The following is a 17,542-nucleotide window of genomic DNA, read 5'->3' on the forward strand; positions in this document are numbered from 1 at the left end:
TTCGGCAATTAATGCTGAAAATTCATGCACGTTGATAGTGACTGTGTGGAAGAAGGGGGGAAAGTGAGGGAACACAGTGCTTTGGATTGCACCTCTCCGGCCGAGCCGGTCACCCTTCCGTACAGCATCCTGCAAAGAGCCGGGTCGTGGGCTGGGGGCAGCGGGGCAGAGCTGGTAGCGGCAGCAGCATTGGGGAATCAGAGCACCAGCTCCACTGGTGCACGCTGCTTCAGAGAGGGGGACCGGTTCAAAGTGCAGATAAACAGGTGAGAAGGGTTTCCCTCGAATCCCTGCCAAAACAGATCTGATTTTAAATCCTATGTTCATGAGAAACTGCATAGAGAATTGGAAGGGAAAATAAGATTTTTGGTAAGTTCTGCAGTGATCTGGCACTAAGACTGTATGAAGAGTGTTTAAGAAAAGCTGAAAATGAAAAGATATGAAAAAGCCTGATAGCCAGATATTTACTCCTTCCTTTAGGAAAAATCTTACTTTATATTTAGAAACAAATACTATTTTGACTGATAAGGGTTTTTAACTTTCACTTAATTATTCATGTACAAAATACCAGGAAAGATACATGGTGCATTTTAAAGGCACATTTTCTGGGTGGCACTTAGAAATACGCACTTTCACCTAACTTTAGCTGCTACAAAGTCACAGAAACTGGAACTGCTGGTGGCAATGGAGACATTGGTTTCTCTAGGCTGCCTTCCCTACTCAAAACAGGGCGTCTCAAAACCTTAAAGCACTATTTACGCACAGGCAGATTGACTAAGCATTTTTCTATGTACTGCAGTTTCACTGCATGTTTCCAGGCAGGAGCAAAAACAGGTTGCAGGTCCAGCCCGTTGCAGCCAGGTCGCACGCCGTTCGGCAGCCAGGCACAGGAGGAGACACCCAGCACCGCATCCACCTGGTCCTTCCCACGGGAATGAACCAATGTCGACTTCAACAAATCCAAAGCAAGATTTGAATTTGTTTTTTGACATCTGCAGTGAAAGTCTGCATCAACTGTACTTTCTATCGTCTCTTGAAAAAAAAAGCAATAAAGAGTGGCTGGCTTAAAAATCTCCAGGGAGACTTCATTTAAAGATCAGGGTGTAGGGCAGACCTCTGATAGAATAAAATGTGAGTGAAAACTTTACACAGTGGGATGAAGGAGACAGAGAAGAAATATGTATAAGGTAATTCACATGAATCTGTCTGGTTTTTGCAGAGATATAGTGCTTGAAAGAAGGACCTTATAAGCACGAGTTTATATTAAGAATGATTTCCTCACTGAATCTGTTACTATGCTCTTTTGCCACTAGGTGACTCTCAGCTAATGTAGCTATTTTACAAAAAAAAATGAAATCTCATCAATGGAAAGGTATCAGAGGTGAGATTCATATACCAGCTCATGCGAGATGTCTGCAGCTTAGGGTGATGGCTGCTTAGCTTGTCAGTGCAAGCTCCCTGCATAGCTGATGGGGAGAAATATGCAATTTTAGGATGTGATTCACTCACCTACCTTAGGTCACCCTGGGAGGCAGGACAGAGAGGGCAGCTCTCTGAATCTTTCTTTTAAGACTGCCAATATAGCCAGAAGATACTTCACGGCTTGATTCAGCTGCTCATTTGGAGGCGTCTTGTGCCATCTGAGATGCCCTAAAACAGCTGAGATGTCCAAATAGGCAGGCAGATATTACAGAGCACCTATGGGAGACACATGTCCTGCTGGACCAGCAGCTAGGATATTCTGGGGTATCTCCGATGGCCTTAGGTATCCACATGCTGGATACTCAACTGAGGGTTGAGTGCAAAACTCAGAGTTTGAAGCTAACCAACTGGAAGAAAGAGAGACATACAAGATATTGTGAAAGAGATCTCGCCCTGCCGTTGTGTGTTCAACATGCGATGCTGTTGATGCTCAGCTTTCAGATGGCCCTCTGCAGCCCATGGGCCCAGGAGGAAAGGAGATCTGGAAAGGGTGAGAGAGGTCCCTCAGGGAAGAGGCATTTCAGGAGGGAGGCTGCCCCAGAGACTCTCCCGGAAAGGAGAAAGCCCAGTGATGCTCTACAGGAAAAGAAATAAAGTGTTCAGAAGAGCTGGAAAAGTCTTGTGTTTTAATTTCCCTTGAGATTTTTTTTTTTTTTAATTTGTTTGCAAAAAAAGCGGTTGCCTGTGAGGAACCCCCCCGGGAGGAACGAAGCAAGGCTGGGGAAGGGACAGTAAACCAGAGCGTGGTGGGTTGCGGCATGGGGAGGTCTGCAGGGATCAGCCTCTCCACTGCTTTGTTTTGCTCCAGGTGCCAAGAAAAACAGAGCACCAGGGCCTAAGGCATCCGAGTTCTTTCCGTCAAAATGATTTGACAATTTCTGCTGAAACAAGATGGTGTGAACTAGGCCGTAGTTTCTAACGCAAGTATTTTAATCATGTCCTTGACCCTGGCAGATAAAAACACCAGACCACTGATTCCTAAACATTTACAGTTTCTAAATGTGGCTGAGCATGTGTTTCAAATGGCAGAAGGGAGAAGAATAATTTGGTTAGAAAGTAATGTGTTTTAATCCTTGTATGAGGGTGAGAGTCCCCAGTGAGTAATAAATATAAAAACTAAACAAATATTTGGTTATTAGCAATGTCTGAGATTTTGGCCATTATTTTTTAGGGCAAAAAAACATGGTGACATGGAATAAGGTTCCTTAGTTTTACCAAATTGTTCATGTGTAAAACATTTCTGAGGCAAAAATGCCTCTTTTTCTTCATTGGGAGATTTCATTCAGAGAATTCTTTCCAATTTGAAGAAAACAATTAAAATCTGTAGTAATCTCAAATCTGAAATATGACATCTTGCCACTGGTCAAGCCCACTCTCTGTTGAAAGTGAAGTTACTGCTATTATTGTGTTGCCTTTTTGTTTTGAAGCTCTGTCCAACCAGAAAAGCCTCAGTTTGTATGGATCTCTTCTTTGCTCCGCACAAGGAGCTGGCACCTAAAGGCCAAGCAGGATACTTCAGTGCATTCCAAATGGCACTAGATAGTCTTGTCTAGTGTGGACAACTGGACCATGCCCAGAGATACAATTCCTCCCATCCTCCTTAAACATCGATTTCAGAATGGGCTGACAGAAGACTGTTTTTCTCCATGGCCTATAGGACTTGATGCCTACTCCCCCAAAAGTCCCCTTTTGATGGTTCAAGTTAGGTAAGATGATTTCACTCTACTTTCTGTGTTAGTCTATGTTGCTGTTCTTACTGGAGCTAGATCGAAGGCAGGCCACATAAATCAAAAATAACTTCAGAATAGCAATATTTAATATTTACACATATCAGTAAAGCCAATGATTGCACAGTGGTCAAGACAGACAGTGTTTCCCATTAGTACATAGACATGACACTAAAAGTCCCTAGGGCAGGACAACTTGGAGCATGCAGATGGCAGCAATACGTATAGTTTTCCTTGCTTGAGGTGGAACATGTCAGTGGGTATCTGCCCCTCTCCCAGTGCTGGCACTGCAAACTGGCTTCGTCACAGAGATGCGAGGGCTGATATTGAGGGAAGAGCTTATAGAGCTCCTCTTCTGACAGTGGACTGACTACATGCTGAGTATCATTACTTCTAGCTACCTCCCTGACTCTTTTCCTGGTTGAATTAGTTGGCTTTCTTTTGATTTCCTCTTTGTTCAGGCTTCACATCTTAAAACAAGCTTTAGCTTTCTAAGCCATCTAGTGGGTTTGGATGCACCTAGTTATGCTTTCAGACTTCAGCCAGAATGTTTATTCTCTTATGCTTTCTTTACAGAATGTACTTTTAAGTTTTAGGGGTCAAACTTTCTGTTTCTAGTGGTGAAACAACACACCAAGGCAGTATACATGTGCAGCTCATCTTTGCACAACTGGCATTTCCTGCGTCAGTTTGTATAAAGGACTTTGCCACATGAGAGGGTAGCACAAACAGCTACGTCCATCTGTAAATTCTGAATATGTTCAAATAACTTGCTCCTATGCTGCAATCTAGAAATATGAACAACTTTTGACTGAGAAAATATAAATGCCTCTTTTTGAAAAACAGACTCTAAGTACTTCATATAAATTCAGATTTTCATAACTGCATACCTGCATTTAGGATGGATAAAAGTGATCTCACAGCTTGGCTGACTCAGAGAAGTCAGTGGCATGTTTAAGAATTAGTCTTTGAAGAAGCCACTGAAAAAATGGAATTTTTGAAATTTGCCAGTCATGGATTTTAGCATCAAGGGCTTGATCTTTAGCGATGATGGCAAATTATGCAGTTCTTTGTGGGATTACTGTTTGCTGTAACATTAAGATTGATGCAATTTATTTTCTTTCAGATTATATCTCTTATGTGTTATGAAACTGCACATAATTATTACCTTTACTGATTTAATGTTTATCTTTACTGGTTAACTGCTTATCCATATGATCTGTTCTAGGACAGCCATATAGATCTTCACAGAAATGAGTGAGACTTCTCTGCAGTCTCATGAGGGCAAAATTGTAGTAAGGTTCTCCTTTTTGTTAAACTTGGCACTGTTAAACTCTTGCTCAAAAGCCTGCTTTCCTTGTTGATCCAAATGCACCTCCACAGCTACCACATCCAGCAGATGCTCCTGGAAAATTGATTTTGACATGCATTGGACTCTGTCAAATATAACAGCAAGCTACAGAACAAGCACAAGGGGATTTGGCTCCAGGGTGACTAAGGGAGGTGGAAAACTCTTTCCTTCACTTGCCCCTGCAGTGTCGCAAATGCCGCTCAGTATATTCTTTGCAGATCCTAATTTAAGTCTGGGAGTGCCCAGCTAGCAAGTCAATGGGAACAGGCAGGCGAGATCAAGCCTAGATTTTGGGGGGAGCAGAAGCTATTTAAATCCAGCCTGAGAGCGCTGGTTTAGTGCAGCTGATAAATGCACGTATTAACAATGGTTCAGTTTCCATAGGCACCACAGGGCAAGCAGTGAACGTCTGTCTGAGAATCATTGTGTTTTACGCCCAAGCAGGGTGCTTGGGGCTGCACAGATTAGTGTTTCGGTCTGTACCTGGGATTTAGCAAGAATATTTAGGCAGAAGAAAATTTGGAATCTCACACCCTAAATAATCTAACCCTTTTCCACCCTGATCTCTTTATAAAAGAATCTATTTCACCCCCTTGAAAATCCTGAACATTTTGGGTTTTCTTTGTCCTCCCCCCCATAAATACAGCACAATACATGATCCTCATGGTATGCAAATCTGCAGCTTGGGGCTTTTCTTGTAAGTCAGTCACATTCCAGAAATATTCGTCTGAAAGGCAATGAATGAAAGATGATTAATTAATAGTCCAGATGGATATCAGACTCACTGCAGGCATCTTGTTCAATCAAAATAAACAGTGAAAAGAAAGCAGTGGTGATAAATCAAACTGTAAAAAGGTTTTCTGCCATTTTGTAAAATGAAATTTTCTACTACTGTTAGCCGTTAAAAAAATCCCTCAAATTCACGTCTCTCATTTACAAATGCTGGGGGATCATTACATGTTATCAAAAAGGCTTCTTGAATAGGAACACCACCTTGTAACTGAGTGTGTCAGTACAGCATGCCACACTGCTGTTTTGAAACATCTGAGGACCGAGCTACCACTGACCACAATGTCATGGAGAGAGGGCTGTGCACAAATGCATCTGTACTGCCTCAGCTCCCCAGAGGAGTTCATTCAGGGGTTGTGTAGATCTGTCCAACCATATACCATTCCCAAAGAGTTGAAAAAGAAAAGTGGTAAGAATGTAAGCACTCTGATACCTTTTACTGCATACCAACCTTTCGTTTTCTCATACATGTGCCACATATGAAGCCAATAAGTCCATTGATGACTTGAGTAAAACAAAGGACAGCTTCAATCACACCGATCGCCAGGAGAATAGAGAAAAGGACAATATTCCAAAGGATGATGTTTTCAGGTTCTTTGCAAGTGCTCCATGTTGTCTGATTAAGCAAATAATTGTCTCTGTGATACAGAAAAATAATTGACAATATATTAGAAAACAAAAATATGAAAAGGCTTTGACTTGTATACCATTATAAAGAGGCTTCGCATTTTCTGGCATTACATTTTCTGAGCTCATTTGCACAATGTAAAGTGAGTCTCAAGTTCTACTATAACTGGTAAAAGCTGGTGATTCTCTTTAAGAATCCACTTTGCAACAGTGCAGCTGATGGCTGGGGAGGACAGCTAGACCTGTTCTTTGCTGCATAAACAAGAACTTCCCTTATGTTTTACGACAATGTTACTTACTAAAGGGAAAGGTCCCTAATGGCTTTAAAATGGGTCTCCATATTCTCCATTTCTGCTGTTGTATCTCAGCTCAGACCATCCACGGTCCCCAGCTTTGGCATGAAAAGAGTGCTTCCCAAGGCTAACTTTAAAAATTCAGAGACTTTTGCTTTGCTCTCCAGAAGTGTATAGGGTAGATTCAGTTCAATATGGTTTTACAGACTACTGTGACATAGTTATCAAATAATTCCTTTGACTTTGATGGGAGTGACAGCTCACAACTCAGCAGTCTTTTGAAAGCGTGGTGCAGCACAACAAGCACAACAGAGCAAGCAGGCAGTTTGCCAAAATATGAGCCACTGGTCAAAGAGATGACCAGCTGGAACATGCTGGCTCAGAGAAATGTGAATTCAAGCTCAACCAGGGTGGAGCATCAGTTCACTTTGGAAAAACCCAAATTGGCTAAGAAAAATGTGTGTAGGGAGGTTTGGCAACGTGAAGTTGGAAGAGTCTGTAAATCATACTCACTCCAGAGTGTCATTCCTGAAAGGGTAAATGTACTCTCCATCACCCGTGTTGCACAGAGGTCCACCAATCAGCCCCAGTGAGGAGATGACTGCACAGTACACTCCTCCTGCAAATCCCAGCACAGACAGAATCACTGACAGCAGCATCTGAAAGGGATGAAAATTAACCTTCAACATCATATTCACAGATGCACTGAGTACGATGGAAAGCTTACGCTGAATGGGAAGGAAACCATCTTTATCTGTTTCCTGCTACATGCAGAAACTACTAATAGCAGTATGATATTTGTGGGAATAATAAGTAGTTGACTTCTGACTAGTGCAGCTGTCCTGGCAGTTGAAAGATTTCAACCTGTATCTGTTCTTCTGTTAAAAGTGGGTAAGCACAGGGCTTACTCAGTTTCATATTTAACTCATTAATTACAAAAAAAACTCATGAATCTTCTTTCAAAATGCCACTATGAAGCCAACACACCTTGGCTTGATGTGGTCTATACCTTGGGTGCCTTGGCATTTCCAGCTCTTCAGCCAGTGGCACTTTTCCACAAACAGAGACCAAGAGGCAATCAATTACCGAACCAGATGTGAAAGTAATAGAAAATGCATTAGTTGTTTTTTGACAATTGATGAAGAATGTAAAACAGCCTTTTAATTGCTGCTTTCCTTTACTTTTCAACAGCATGAAATGATATTATGACTATCCACGCTGAGAAATCTAATTGTGCTGAATGTAGCAAAAAACAAATAGTGACTTTGAATTGCATGTGATGTGCCCACATGTCTCACATGGGCCACTCCCCCAGAAACTTTAGTATTGCTCTCTTTTGGTGTAGTTTTCTTTTAATGGAAAATGGTATTTTGTTGCTGTTTGCATTTAGAAACAAGCTTTTCAGCCTGGTGCTACGGAGGTTATACCTGGGAAAGGTTACCCACTAGTCTTGTCCCTCCTTGTGGTTGTGCACAACTCTGCCAAGAAGGAGAAGAGAAAAGTAATTTGTGGAGGAGACTGGCAGAGCCGGTGGAAGACCTGGGCTAGAGGAGAGGCAGCAAGACTGCCTAGGAGTCAGGGCACTGTGAGCTGGGGCAGAGACACATTTGAGGAAGCACATGAGAAACGTTCCCATCCAGGACTTGGGTTTGAAACCAAATACCTCAGACCTCACATTTTTCTGTTGCCAGCAAATACCAGTGAAATCTAACAGTCCAGAAAGAAGGTAGCAATCCTACACTACTATCAGCAACTCCACAGAGCTCTCTGTTACAGTGACAAATGGAAATATCCAGCATCCATGCTGGTGATTTGAGACCTAGTCTTGAAAGCTGTTCAATACCCAAACTTGTTTAAGCTGGTGAATGCAGTTTCCAACTTGCCAGCTGATGACATTACTGCCTTTTGTACATCCTTGCGTGTTACCGGTGTGTGAATTGACTCATTTTGTGCATTCTTTCACCTTTAAAGCAATACTTGAGTTAGAAGCTGCTGGAATTTCTGATGAGATTTATTTAATCATAAATGATTAATAATTCTGTCTTTTTTGAAAAGCTAGACACTCTTTCAGTCTTCATCTGCATATTGGCTGAGTTGCCTCTTAACAGAGCTTCACTGTCAGCAAAATGTAGATAATTTAATACATTGTCCTGGTCCATAGTGCTTGGGTTGTAACTGATGCACTCTCTCTCAAAATAAGATCACCAGTGATGCCTTGCAGTAACAGTGAGTGACTGATACTCTGAAACTCCTCTCTATGCTGAACTATTTCTCCCCATCTGTTTTCTCATTTACCTCAGCTTGATATAAGGATCTTAATTATGCTGATGATTTCTTTTAGCACAGGGTGTCCCAAAGTCAATTATGATAGAAAAAGTCAAATGGTCTCTTGCTACTCCTAGGTTTTATGATAGTGGTTAGTACTAGTCAGTGCTATCTTTGGCAATTATTCTTTAACACTTTTTTTGATTTGAAATCTATTGGCTGTACAATTAGCTTCATCTCACATATTTCCTTTACCATGCATATGATTATATTGTCAAATTTCTCACTGAAATGTGAGTCTCAGGTTGTAACTGTTAGATTGCCTCTCCTAGGCATTTTCTAGACACAAAATGGCATTTCCCCATTATTTCCACTTTCTGCAAACTTTTCTGGAGGCTTGTCTCATATTCTATGGAAATCTAACAATTTTATTATCTCATCACCTCAGCATTTCAGCATTTTCCATAGTAGCATCATCTTCATTTGTCCCTTAATTTTTTTTAATTTTTTTTTATTGCTTCACTTGTGTCTTCAGTTGCAAATGAAGTCTAAGCTGGGATGCTTGAGTTTGCTGTAATCACTGTTTCCCATGATGTTGGCTTGTTCTGTACTGCTTGCAAAGTTTTTGCTGATCATTCTTTTTGGCGATTTTCTTTTAAGTCTTCCCTGATTTATCCTTTACACAATTGGTTTGCCTTTGTTGATTCGATAAGGACTTTCAGTATTCATTCTTGGAGCATTTGAACCAGCTGCTTTGGTGAAGTTACCAAGTTCCTCTTGTCCCAGCTTGTATTGCTCTGTACTAGACTTTGTTGCCCTGGTTCTTGTTTCATCAAGATTTTTTTCTTCTGTGTTTCATCCTTTGGAGGTGTTTTTTGATGAATTAATAGCCTCTCTGGTTATCCAGATATCTTTGCTTACCTAGGTTTGTTTGTCTGGAAAGCTGCTAAGTCTATTCTTGTTCTGCTAGTAACTCTTAAGGAAGGCGAAGAAGGAAGTATTAGAATATGTTTGCTGATGTAATGACATAAGCTATATATTTAGGGGGGCTTTTTTCCTCATTGTGCCTATGCAGTGGATGCTTTTAGATGTGTACATCCTAAGCTGCAGGACACTGAAGCTCTAAATCTATTACTTTCCAAAATCATTACTCCATAATGCAAGAACAAGAAGGCATCTAGGGATGTTTACAGGCAACAATTTAAAATAGATTAATGGAAAAAGTTACTCAATGCAGCATATAATTAGAATGCAAGAAAAAGTAATTGTGAACTGGAGAACTCAATAAGATGAATAAAGGGATGAGAAATACAGTAATTGTTATTACCTTTGTCGTTGATGCTTTGGCAGCATGTAAAGGCTGTGATGAAGTCTGGATCTATTAAACCAGGAATTGCACAAAATATAGCAGGATGGTCCCTACCCTGAGGAACATGGTTGTGTTCTGATTGAATAATAATTCTGATTAATATTAGTTCTTTAGTCTTGTTTCCAAACCAGCCATGAAAACCAATGCAGTGTTTTCTGTAAATCTAGTTTTTTACATCCAAGGTTCCCAAAGCAGAAAGGTGGCCAGACTAGTTTTTGGACCATGCTAGCTCCTGAGTAGTTCCAGTGTGGGCTATTTCCCTGCCAGGAGGGTTGTGCAGGGGTGGGGCTGACAGAGAAGCCACCAAGAGCCTGGACCTGGCTTCAGGTCCATCCTAGACCCACCTTGCAAGGAGATCTGACACCCCTGGGAAACTGTTGCCATTGTGCATGTTCGAACCAGTCCCAGAGCTCCTGCTCTCCAGTGTCTGGTGGCTCACACCATACTCAGGCTTGGGCTTACAGCTCATATGGTCAGGAAGGCTGAGCAACCCTGCTGTGGGTCTTTGCTCTGTTCCTCCCACTGTCCTCAAAGTGAAGTTTCCCTGAGGCTTCTTCCTCTGAAGAAACACATCCGCCTTCAGATCTCCCCGCAAAACTCACCTCTTTTTCCATGCTTGGAAGTCACTCTTTCCCAGGAGCTGTGCATGTGGGACTGTTGTTTTTTAACACTGTCCATAGTTGCTCACTCTTTGTTCATGCCTCCATCTCACCTCTACATTGAACCACATTCTGTTTAAGCCATAGGATGACTGCACCCCTTTCTACCCTAAAGAGGTAGGCAATTCCCATGGTCTTAGAAGACAACAGTTTCAAAGATTAATTGTCATCACCAAACTTTTCCTCTAGTTTGGTGTGAGTAGCTTCATCACTTAGCACTGGCTTTCTTTATACAGATATTGTAGCACATAATCTAACAATTTTCTCAATAGTGGTTGTTATATTCTTCTATCATAACAAATACTGAAGAGGAGGAACAGCTCATATATAACGTGTCAGTGCTGGGAAGGTGCTGACGGGATATCTGGCAGCCAAGCATCATAGTTAAAAAAACCTTGAACAGCTAAAGGATGGAGGACGGAAAGCAGAGTAGCAGATGGCAGGCAATTTACAGATGTGGGCTGCCAACCAGCGGTGTGCTATTGGCTGAGTCAGCAGATGGAGAACATCAGATATGGCAACCAGCCCAACCTGTCTGGGGTAGTTTGACTCTTGGCTCAGATTTAAACTGGGAGGACCAGTGTAATATTTAGCATTGAGATGGAGGACTGAGGAGGGAGACCCTAGACATTGCATTACAACCAAGCCCTGTTCAGCTGAATTTCCCCTTGCGACTTAGCCTGTTCTGCAGAGCACGTGAGCACCCACGGTACTATGCAGTACTGCCATTTTTGATCACAGTTTTCTATACTACTCAAAATCAGGAGAAGCTGGCTAAGGCTTTGGATTTGGGGGGGTGAGGCTCACATCCCAGCTCTGCACCTGACCTACTTGACCATCTTTAGCAAATCCTCCCCATTGTGCACGTCACATTTGGTAAAAATCAGTGTCATGGTATGTCCCTTGTGATGTACCTGTTGGCATCCTAATGAAGAATGCAATTTGGTATTATTAATAATGAATTAACAAAAGTAAAACAACTTGAAGAGGCAAAGATCTCACAGATCAAACTAAATATTAATTTAAAAGTACAGAAGAGAAATGCTTTACTGTATGGAATCTAGCTACAGGCTGCTTCTGCAAAGGTTGCAGATTAGAAAAACATTTCTAATTCAGTTTATCCTTGTTAATGAGATGGCCACATAGTAGTCTGTGCCCAGGGCTTGAAAATTAATTGAGATGCCTGTATAGCATGTTGCTTTATAATATTCTTAATTATCAAGGGGAAAATTCTCTCTGGCCTTTGTTTGCATGACAGAGAGCCCAAATTGCATTTGCACCTCTTATGTGCATAACCCTTGGGCAAATGTGTGCTATGGGTCAAAGCCTTCTGCAGATTCAGTCCACACAGCACCTGAGCCTGGGACCCGCCTCAGCGAAACAGTGCTTGTTCCTCTGCCCCTGCTGGAGCAGCTCAGGCTTTTGGCACTCAGGGAGCTCAATTTCAGCACCCCATGGTGGTGGCCAACGAGGCAGCCAATGTATCTGCCCGTTCGGAGGTAAGGAAGAATGAATCTGTGGAAAAGCAAATTGCCACAGAACGGTATGGAGGAAACAGGACCAGATGAAAGCAGAAGAAATGGGCAGCCACCTTGACTTTTAGGATCTCCTTGGGCAGGAGGAAGCTGGAGCGGTGTTTTATTTTATGGGGGGTAAAGTAAAGCAGCTTTGTCTCCTTCAACCCTCAGGACTGTGACTAAAGGCTCCAGCAACTGTCCTGGCTATGTATAATTTCCCTTATATCAGTGGCTGCAATATCGTAACATTCTTGCTTGCTAACTGATTTCTTAGCCCCAGCCCAGGGACGCTGTAGATCAAGCTCCACTTCTGCATTTTCCTGACTTGGCTGTTGATGGTGGTGTGGTGGTTTGTCATTGTACATTTCCACCTGCTAAGCAGCCATTTAAGAGCTATTAGGCAAACCGTATAGTGATGTTTCAACACATAAATATCCACTTACCCCACATCTGTTAGCACAACATCCTGCTCCGCCTGCTCCCAGCATCATAAATGCCGGCAACATAACCTGTGAGAAAAGCACAAGCCAAATTTGTATGCAGTATTTTCGGACGTTTTTTAAAGTCTAGGAGCTGGGGCATCATGTGCCTCAAATCTAAACCATCTCCTGCCTCTTTGTGAGTTATACCAACTTAGACATTGGTGCTTGCAGAAGGAAGCAAGCTCAGGGAAAAGTGTGGGATTACAGCTGGAGCTGGCTGGAAAATTCTGATTGTTGAAACTATACTGCTTCTTTTAGGCAGGGGGTTGTCTTTTTTTTTTCCCCTCCCAGAAACATATATGTCAATTTTGACAAAATGGTATTTCTGCTCAGACAAGATTTCCTCCTACTCAGTGTAGCTAATAGATTTGCTGTTAGGGCTATGGAAGCAGGAGGCCAACTTTCATGTCTTTATTCTGGTCTGGAACTTGAATCTTAGTCTTCCACCTTCCATGTGAGTGCCCTAAACGCTGCAGTGTAAGGTCAGTCTCTTTCCCTGGCCAAACCGGGACAGCTCGAAGCACCCTCTCTATAGGAAGTAGGCTAGTAGTCAGGACACTGGGGCTTGGAGAAGGCATTCAAATGTCTCGTTTGAATAAGGCACAGTGAAGGCTTGAGCCTTACCCGTGCTCCTGTGTCTCAGTTGAGTATTTTAATTATTGGGATATTGCCTACTCTGGAATGGGATTTTTGTATATCTATGAAAAAAAATTAAAGTTTTGACTTCACCATCATGCAGAATGGAAAATGGAAAAAAAAATTTTTTTTTAAATCATGTAAATTTCCTTGAGGCAAAGAAAACCTTTCCCACTCAACTCTCACTTCAACAGACTCTAAAGAAGTTTAATGAACTACTGGGGTGAGAATTGTTTATAAGCATCCTGCTACAGATTAGAATTCGGAAATTAAACTTCCTGAAACATATCTCATTTTGGTCTTTTGCGATAAACTTCTGGAAAACCTACAAAACAGACTTCACTCAAAAGGAAACTCTCAATTCACATGAGTTTTCACCATGGTAATTAGCAGGTAGAGCTGGACTGCTGTAATGGAGTCAGCTATCATCTGTGTCTCAGGATATATGTCACCCCACACAGGCATGCTGGAGTGGAAAGACTGCATTTAGTTTGGTAGCTATAGGGAAGGAAAGATTTTCTGGATCTAGCTGTGAGGCCAGAACACTCCTGCTGCTTTGCTTCTGTCCACCCCTGTTTGCGTAGACATCTCACAGAGCAACACAAGAAAAAAAGTATTTGACAAAGTAGGAAATGGTTCCTGTACAGTTAAGGAAAGAAGAAAAAAACCCCAAACCAACAAGAAAAAGGCAGCTATAATGCTCTGCTATACTACTGTTAACCCAGTTTGTAAAAACAGCCTGACTAGATTTTGGAGAGATGGGCATTTAGGGCAGGATGAACAGGATGTCCAGGATGAATGAAGCACAGGGAATGTATGTGTACAGTATGACTATCCATGCCAGATTGTGTAGGACAGTGTTATGAAGCCTGTTTGGATTTGCAGACCCCTAAACATTTTCCAATGGATTTACTCTTCTTAGTTACCTTTCATGCACCCCTTAGGAGCAGCCTCCAGAGTCCTAAGTGGTCCCTGGACCACAGTTTGAGGACAGCAGATCTAGTACACTGAGATTAAAAAGACATTCTTCTTCCTGGAAAGAAGTCAATTCTCAAATATTCATAGGTGGTCCACAAGGCATCCTCAGCCCAGAGTCGCTGCCTAGCACTCAGAAGGAGAGCTAATGCTTCTGCCCGTCAAATCAACACTTCCTTTCCTCCAGGGCCGTCTTTCTTCCTTACAGGTTTCCTGTCTAAGCTGTGAGCACTTCTCTTTTATTTATTAGCCTGGCTCAGGATGAAGGGTTTGTTTGGCAGCTTTCTTTTTTTCACAGTGCCTGACTATAAACGCCTGTTTTTTTGGCACTGGAATGAGAATTTGCTCGATTTGGTTATTGTCAGTAAAATGAGGACCACGTGGCTCATACAGGCATTTCTCAGTGCTGTGCATAGATTTTCCATCAGGAAAGACATTACTATGACACACAGAGCCAGCCTTCCTCTCCTTACACCATAAATTTCTGAAATAAGGAAACTGAGAAGTTTTCAAATTATATAAAATTCCACTAGAAAAGCAGTGGAGGAGGAGAAAAGAGCAGGGCTGGCTGCTCAGCATAAGCACACTCTGCTGACTTAGGTATCAGTCTACTGGTTCAGCTCCCACTTCGAGGCAGATTTTCTGGCTGATAGAGCAAAGCAAGGGTGTTTGATATGAAGTTTCCCCCACACTCCTGGCTCCATGAGGCTGTGTCCTGTTTGCAGGGAAACTACCAAGTCAGGTGACCCGCTGCAGTGACTTTCTCCTCTAGCCCTGAGTTTCCCTGGGGAGGTACCTGGGTGCACGGGGGAATGGGCTGCAGCCCAGTCTGTCCTCACTGGGGAGTCAGGATATGGCCTGGGCTCAGGCTGGGGTCAGGACTTCTCAGCGGGTCGTGGAGCATCCCTCACCCTTGGGTTATTTCTCTGCCAGTCTTCATTTCTCCATGCTTCAGCTCCCTCCGCCCTGGAAAATGGAGCTGATGCTTTCTTCCCCCTACTCTTCACCTGTGGGCATTTGTCATGCTGTTTTCCGGAAAACATGTACACTCAACAGCATTGTTTGTGTAATTATTGTAATCAATAATTACTCCTAGTGCTGCTGTCTGTGTTTTGAAGATCAATGCAAATTTTTCCTCCCCTCTCACTTGCTGTTCTCATTTTTGATGTACGCAGTGCTGGCCACAGGCAACCCTTCAGTGGAGACCTTAAAAGAAGGTACGTTCTGAATGAGCCCGTGACGCTCTCACACTCATCATCTGTCTTTCCTTTCATGGAAAGCCAATGACTCCTGGGCTTGCAGTGATATGATTTTTCCACAGGTGTCTCATGTAGTTCCACTTCTTCCTCCACACACTCATGCTTATGTTCAAGCTCAGCATGAGTAATAGGCCCAAGTGTTAGCTAAAAGAAGAAGCAGACAAGCTGCTGGTGGTGAACAATTTATTGAATGATATTATACAATGTTTCTGCTTTGGGAAATACAAGTCTGAACCACATCTGCTGTTAGTTTTTCTATAGACTTAAGCGGTAACTGCATCAGAGTCTGACTGAGAGTAAGATTTGTTTTTATATCAATTAGTTGTTCTTAAGCATTCAGTTAATTGACATGCAGGTAGCCAGCTTGGTGCCAATTTACCATGGGTCTAGGCTGTATTACAGCCATAATTTATCATATGCAGCTGGCCCTGTTACTTTTGTTTGGCTTTTTATCTGCACTTGGTTTGGATGATTGAAAGAGCGTAAAGGGGGCGGTCTTTCCAACGAACTACGAAGATCAGTATTCATGTTCCTTTCTGATTATGGATAGTCACATAAAAACAATCTTTCCTGGACAGTGGAATGGAGATTTGGTCACAGAACAGCAAATAAAACCCAAACCAAATCCAAAGGGATGTGAATGTGGAAGAACACAGATGGCATTTGGGATTTAAGCCATTTGCAGCTCCACATTCATTGGCTGTCTTTAATGAACAGCTGCTGAAACAAGTTTCAGTTTTACCCTTAGTATTCTTTGTGAAATAGGTGAGAATAAAATCAGTCAGAGGAGTAGCGAGGGAGTTCAGGCAATAGCGGAAATTCACTGCCTCAGGCTGAGCTTAGGACTTCAGCTCTGCTTTGACTCACTGAGACATGAGCACCCACTTTACTCTTCTCCACAGTGAAAAGCCAGCCTGACTGCTTCTCTCTGACTTGCAATCCTGATATTCATTTTCAGAAATAGATTGTACTCCTGTGACTAAGGACTTGAATGGTCTTAAACGCACTTTCTTAGTCCTATACACCACCTTCCCAGTTAAGGTGTTCAGAAACTTATGCAAAGACATTGCTATGATTTTTTGTTAAATTAACAGAGGTTTTCTTAGCCCTTTGTGTTAATGAACACAAGCAATAAGAGCAACACTTCTCTCTTACCAGTATCCCAGCTCCCACAATGCCATGGAAAAACCAGACCAGGTCAGTTATCTCGCTTAGCTGCAGAACTTGTCCGTTGGGGAAGTACAGGAGAAGATTGGAGACTATAGCACATGTAGCAAGTGGGAACAGGGTGATCCCAATGCACTTTGAACACTTCCCTGTGCACATAGTAGCTCACAGCTGAGGAAAGACATAAGAAGGTTTGGGTTACTGCAGCACACGAGGCATGGGATTTCAGCAATTTTCTTCTTTAATGAAAGAAGAACTAGTTTTTAAGCAAGAAATGTCACAGTTAAGACTTACATAGATAATATTCTTCTACAGAGCCTATTTCCTATAGAGTCTTTATTTAAAATGGAATTATTAAAGATTGGATTATTTAATTGGATTTAATTTAAATTATCAGGAGTAAATGTGTTGGTATGCAATGAGTTGATAGTTTTGTTTTAATTGTTAACGGACAGCGTCTCTGCCATTGGGAAGATCGCTGCGGCTGCACAAACTGATACACAGGCTGGCAGGCTTCATGGTAGGGCTAAGGCCTAGGCAGACGGGGAGGTGGATGCTCCAGGTTGTCTATAGTGACTGTCTTGGGAAGCTGATTTGAAATCTCCACCACTGGAGGTCTTTAAGAGCAGGAACCATCTGCCGAGAATGCTCTAGAAAGAGGCAATCCTGCTCTGGGAGTGGGGCAGACTGGAGTGCCTCTTCTGCTCCCTTACGAGCTGTATTTTCCCTGCTTCAGTTGAGGTTACACTGCCAGCAGGAATTGGAGCAGCTTTCATTGCTGTTTTCTGTGCTGTGCCTATCCTGCAGATAAGGGTAAATAAGACTGTGTGGGACTGTTTATCACCCAGGCTAAAGTATCCCAGAGAGTGGAAACATGGTTAATCTTGCAGCTATTTGTTAAGGATGGGTGATTGCTGGGACACACCAAGTCACAGAGCCATTCC

General features: G+C 42.4%; 1 protein-coding gene across 1 annotated transcript; it reads right to left on the reverse strand.

Moving 5' to 3' along the window:
- Positions 1 to 5,266: 5,266 nt before the first annotated feature.
- On the reverse strand, positions 5,267 to 16,757 carry LOC106495510 (transmembrane 4 L6 family member 1-like). The gene is made up of 5 exons (XM_013955981.2): positions 16,587 to 16,757; positions 12,523 to 12,588; positions 6,783 to 6,928; positions 5,801 to 5,987; positions 5,267 to 5,287 (listed from the first exon to the last, which is right to left on the reverse strand). Exons 1-5 carry the CDS (start codon positions 16,755 to 16,757, stop codon positions 5,267 to 5,269), a joined length of 591 nt encoding a protein of 196 aa, XP_013811435.1.
- Between the last annotated feature and the right edge of the window lie 785 nt (positions 16,758 to 17,542).

The sequence above is a fragment of the Apteryx mantelli genome, chromosome 1, assembly GCF_036417845.1.
Source record: "Apteryx mantelli isolate bAptMan1 chromosome 1, bAptMan1.hap1, whole genome shotgun sequence".
NCBI classification, from domain to species: domain Eukaryota; kingdom Metazoa; phylum Chordata; class Aves; order Apterygiformes; family Apterygidae; genus Apteryx; species Apteryx mantelli.

Coding starts and splice junctions, on each gene's coding strand:
- LOC106495510 (XM_013955981.2), bottom strand. CDS start 16,757: ATGTGCACAGGGAAGTGTTCAAAGTGCATTGGGATCACCCTGTTCCCA. Junction 5,988..6,782: donor TTCAGGAATGACACTCTGGA/GTGAGTATGATT, acceptor TCTGTATCACAG/AGACAATTATTTGCTTAATC. Junction 5,288..5,800: donor CATGTATGAGAAAACGAAAG/GTTGGTATGCAG, acceptor ATTGCCTTTCAG/ACGAATATTTCTGGAATGTG.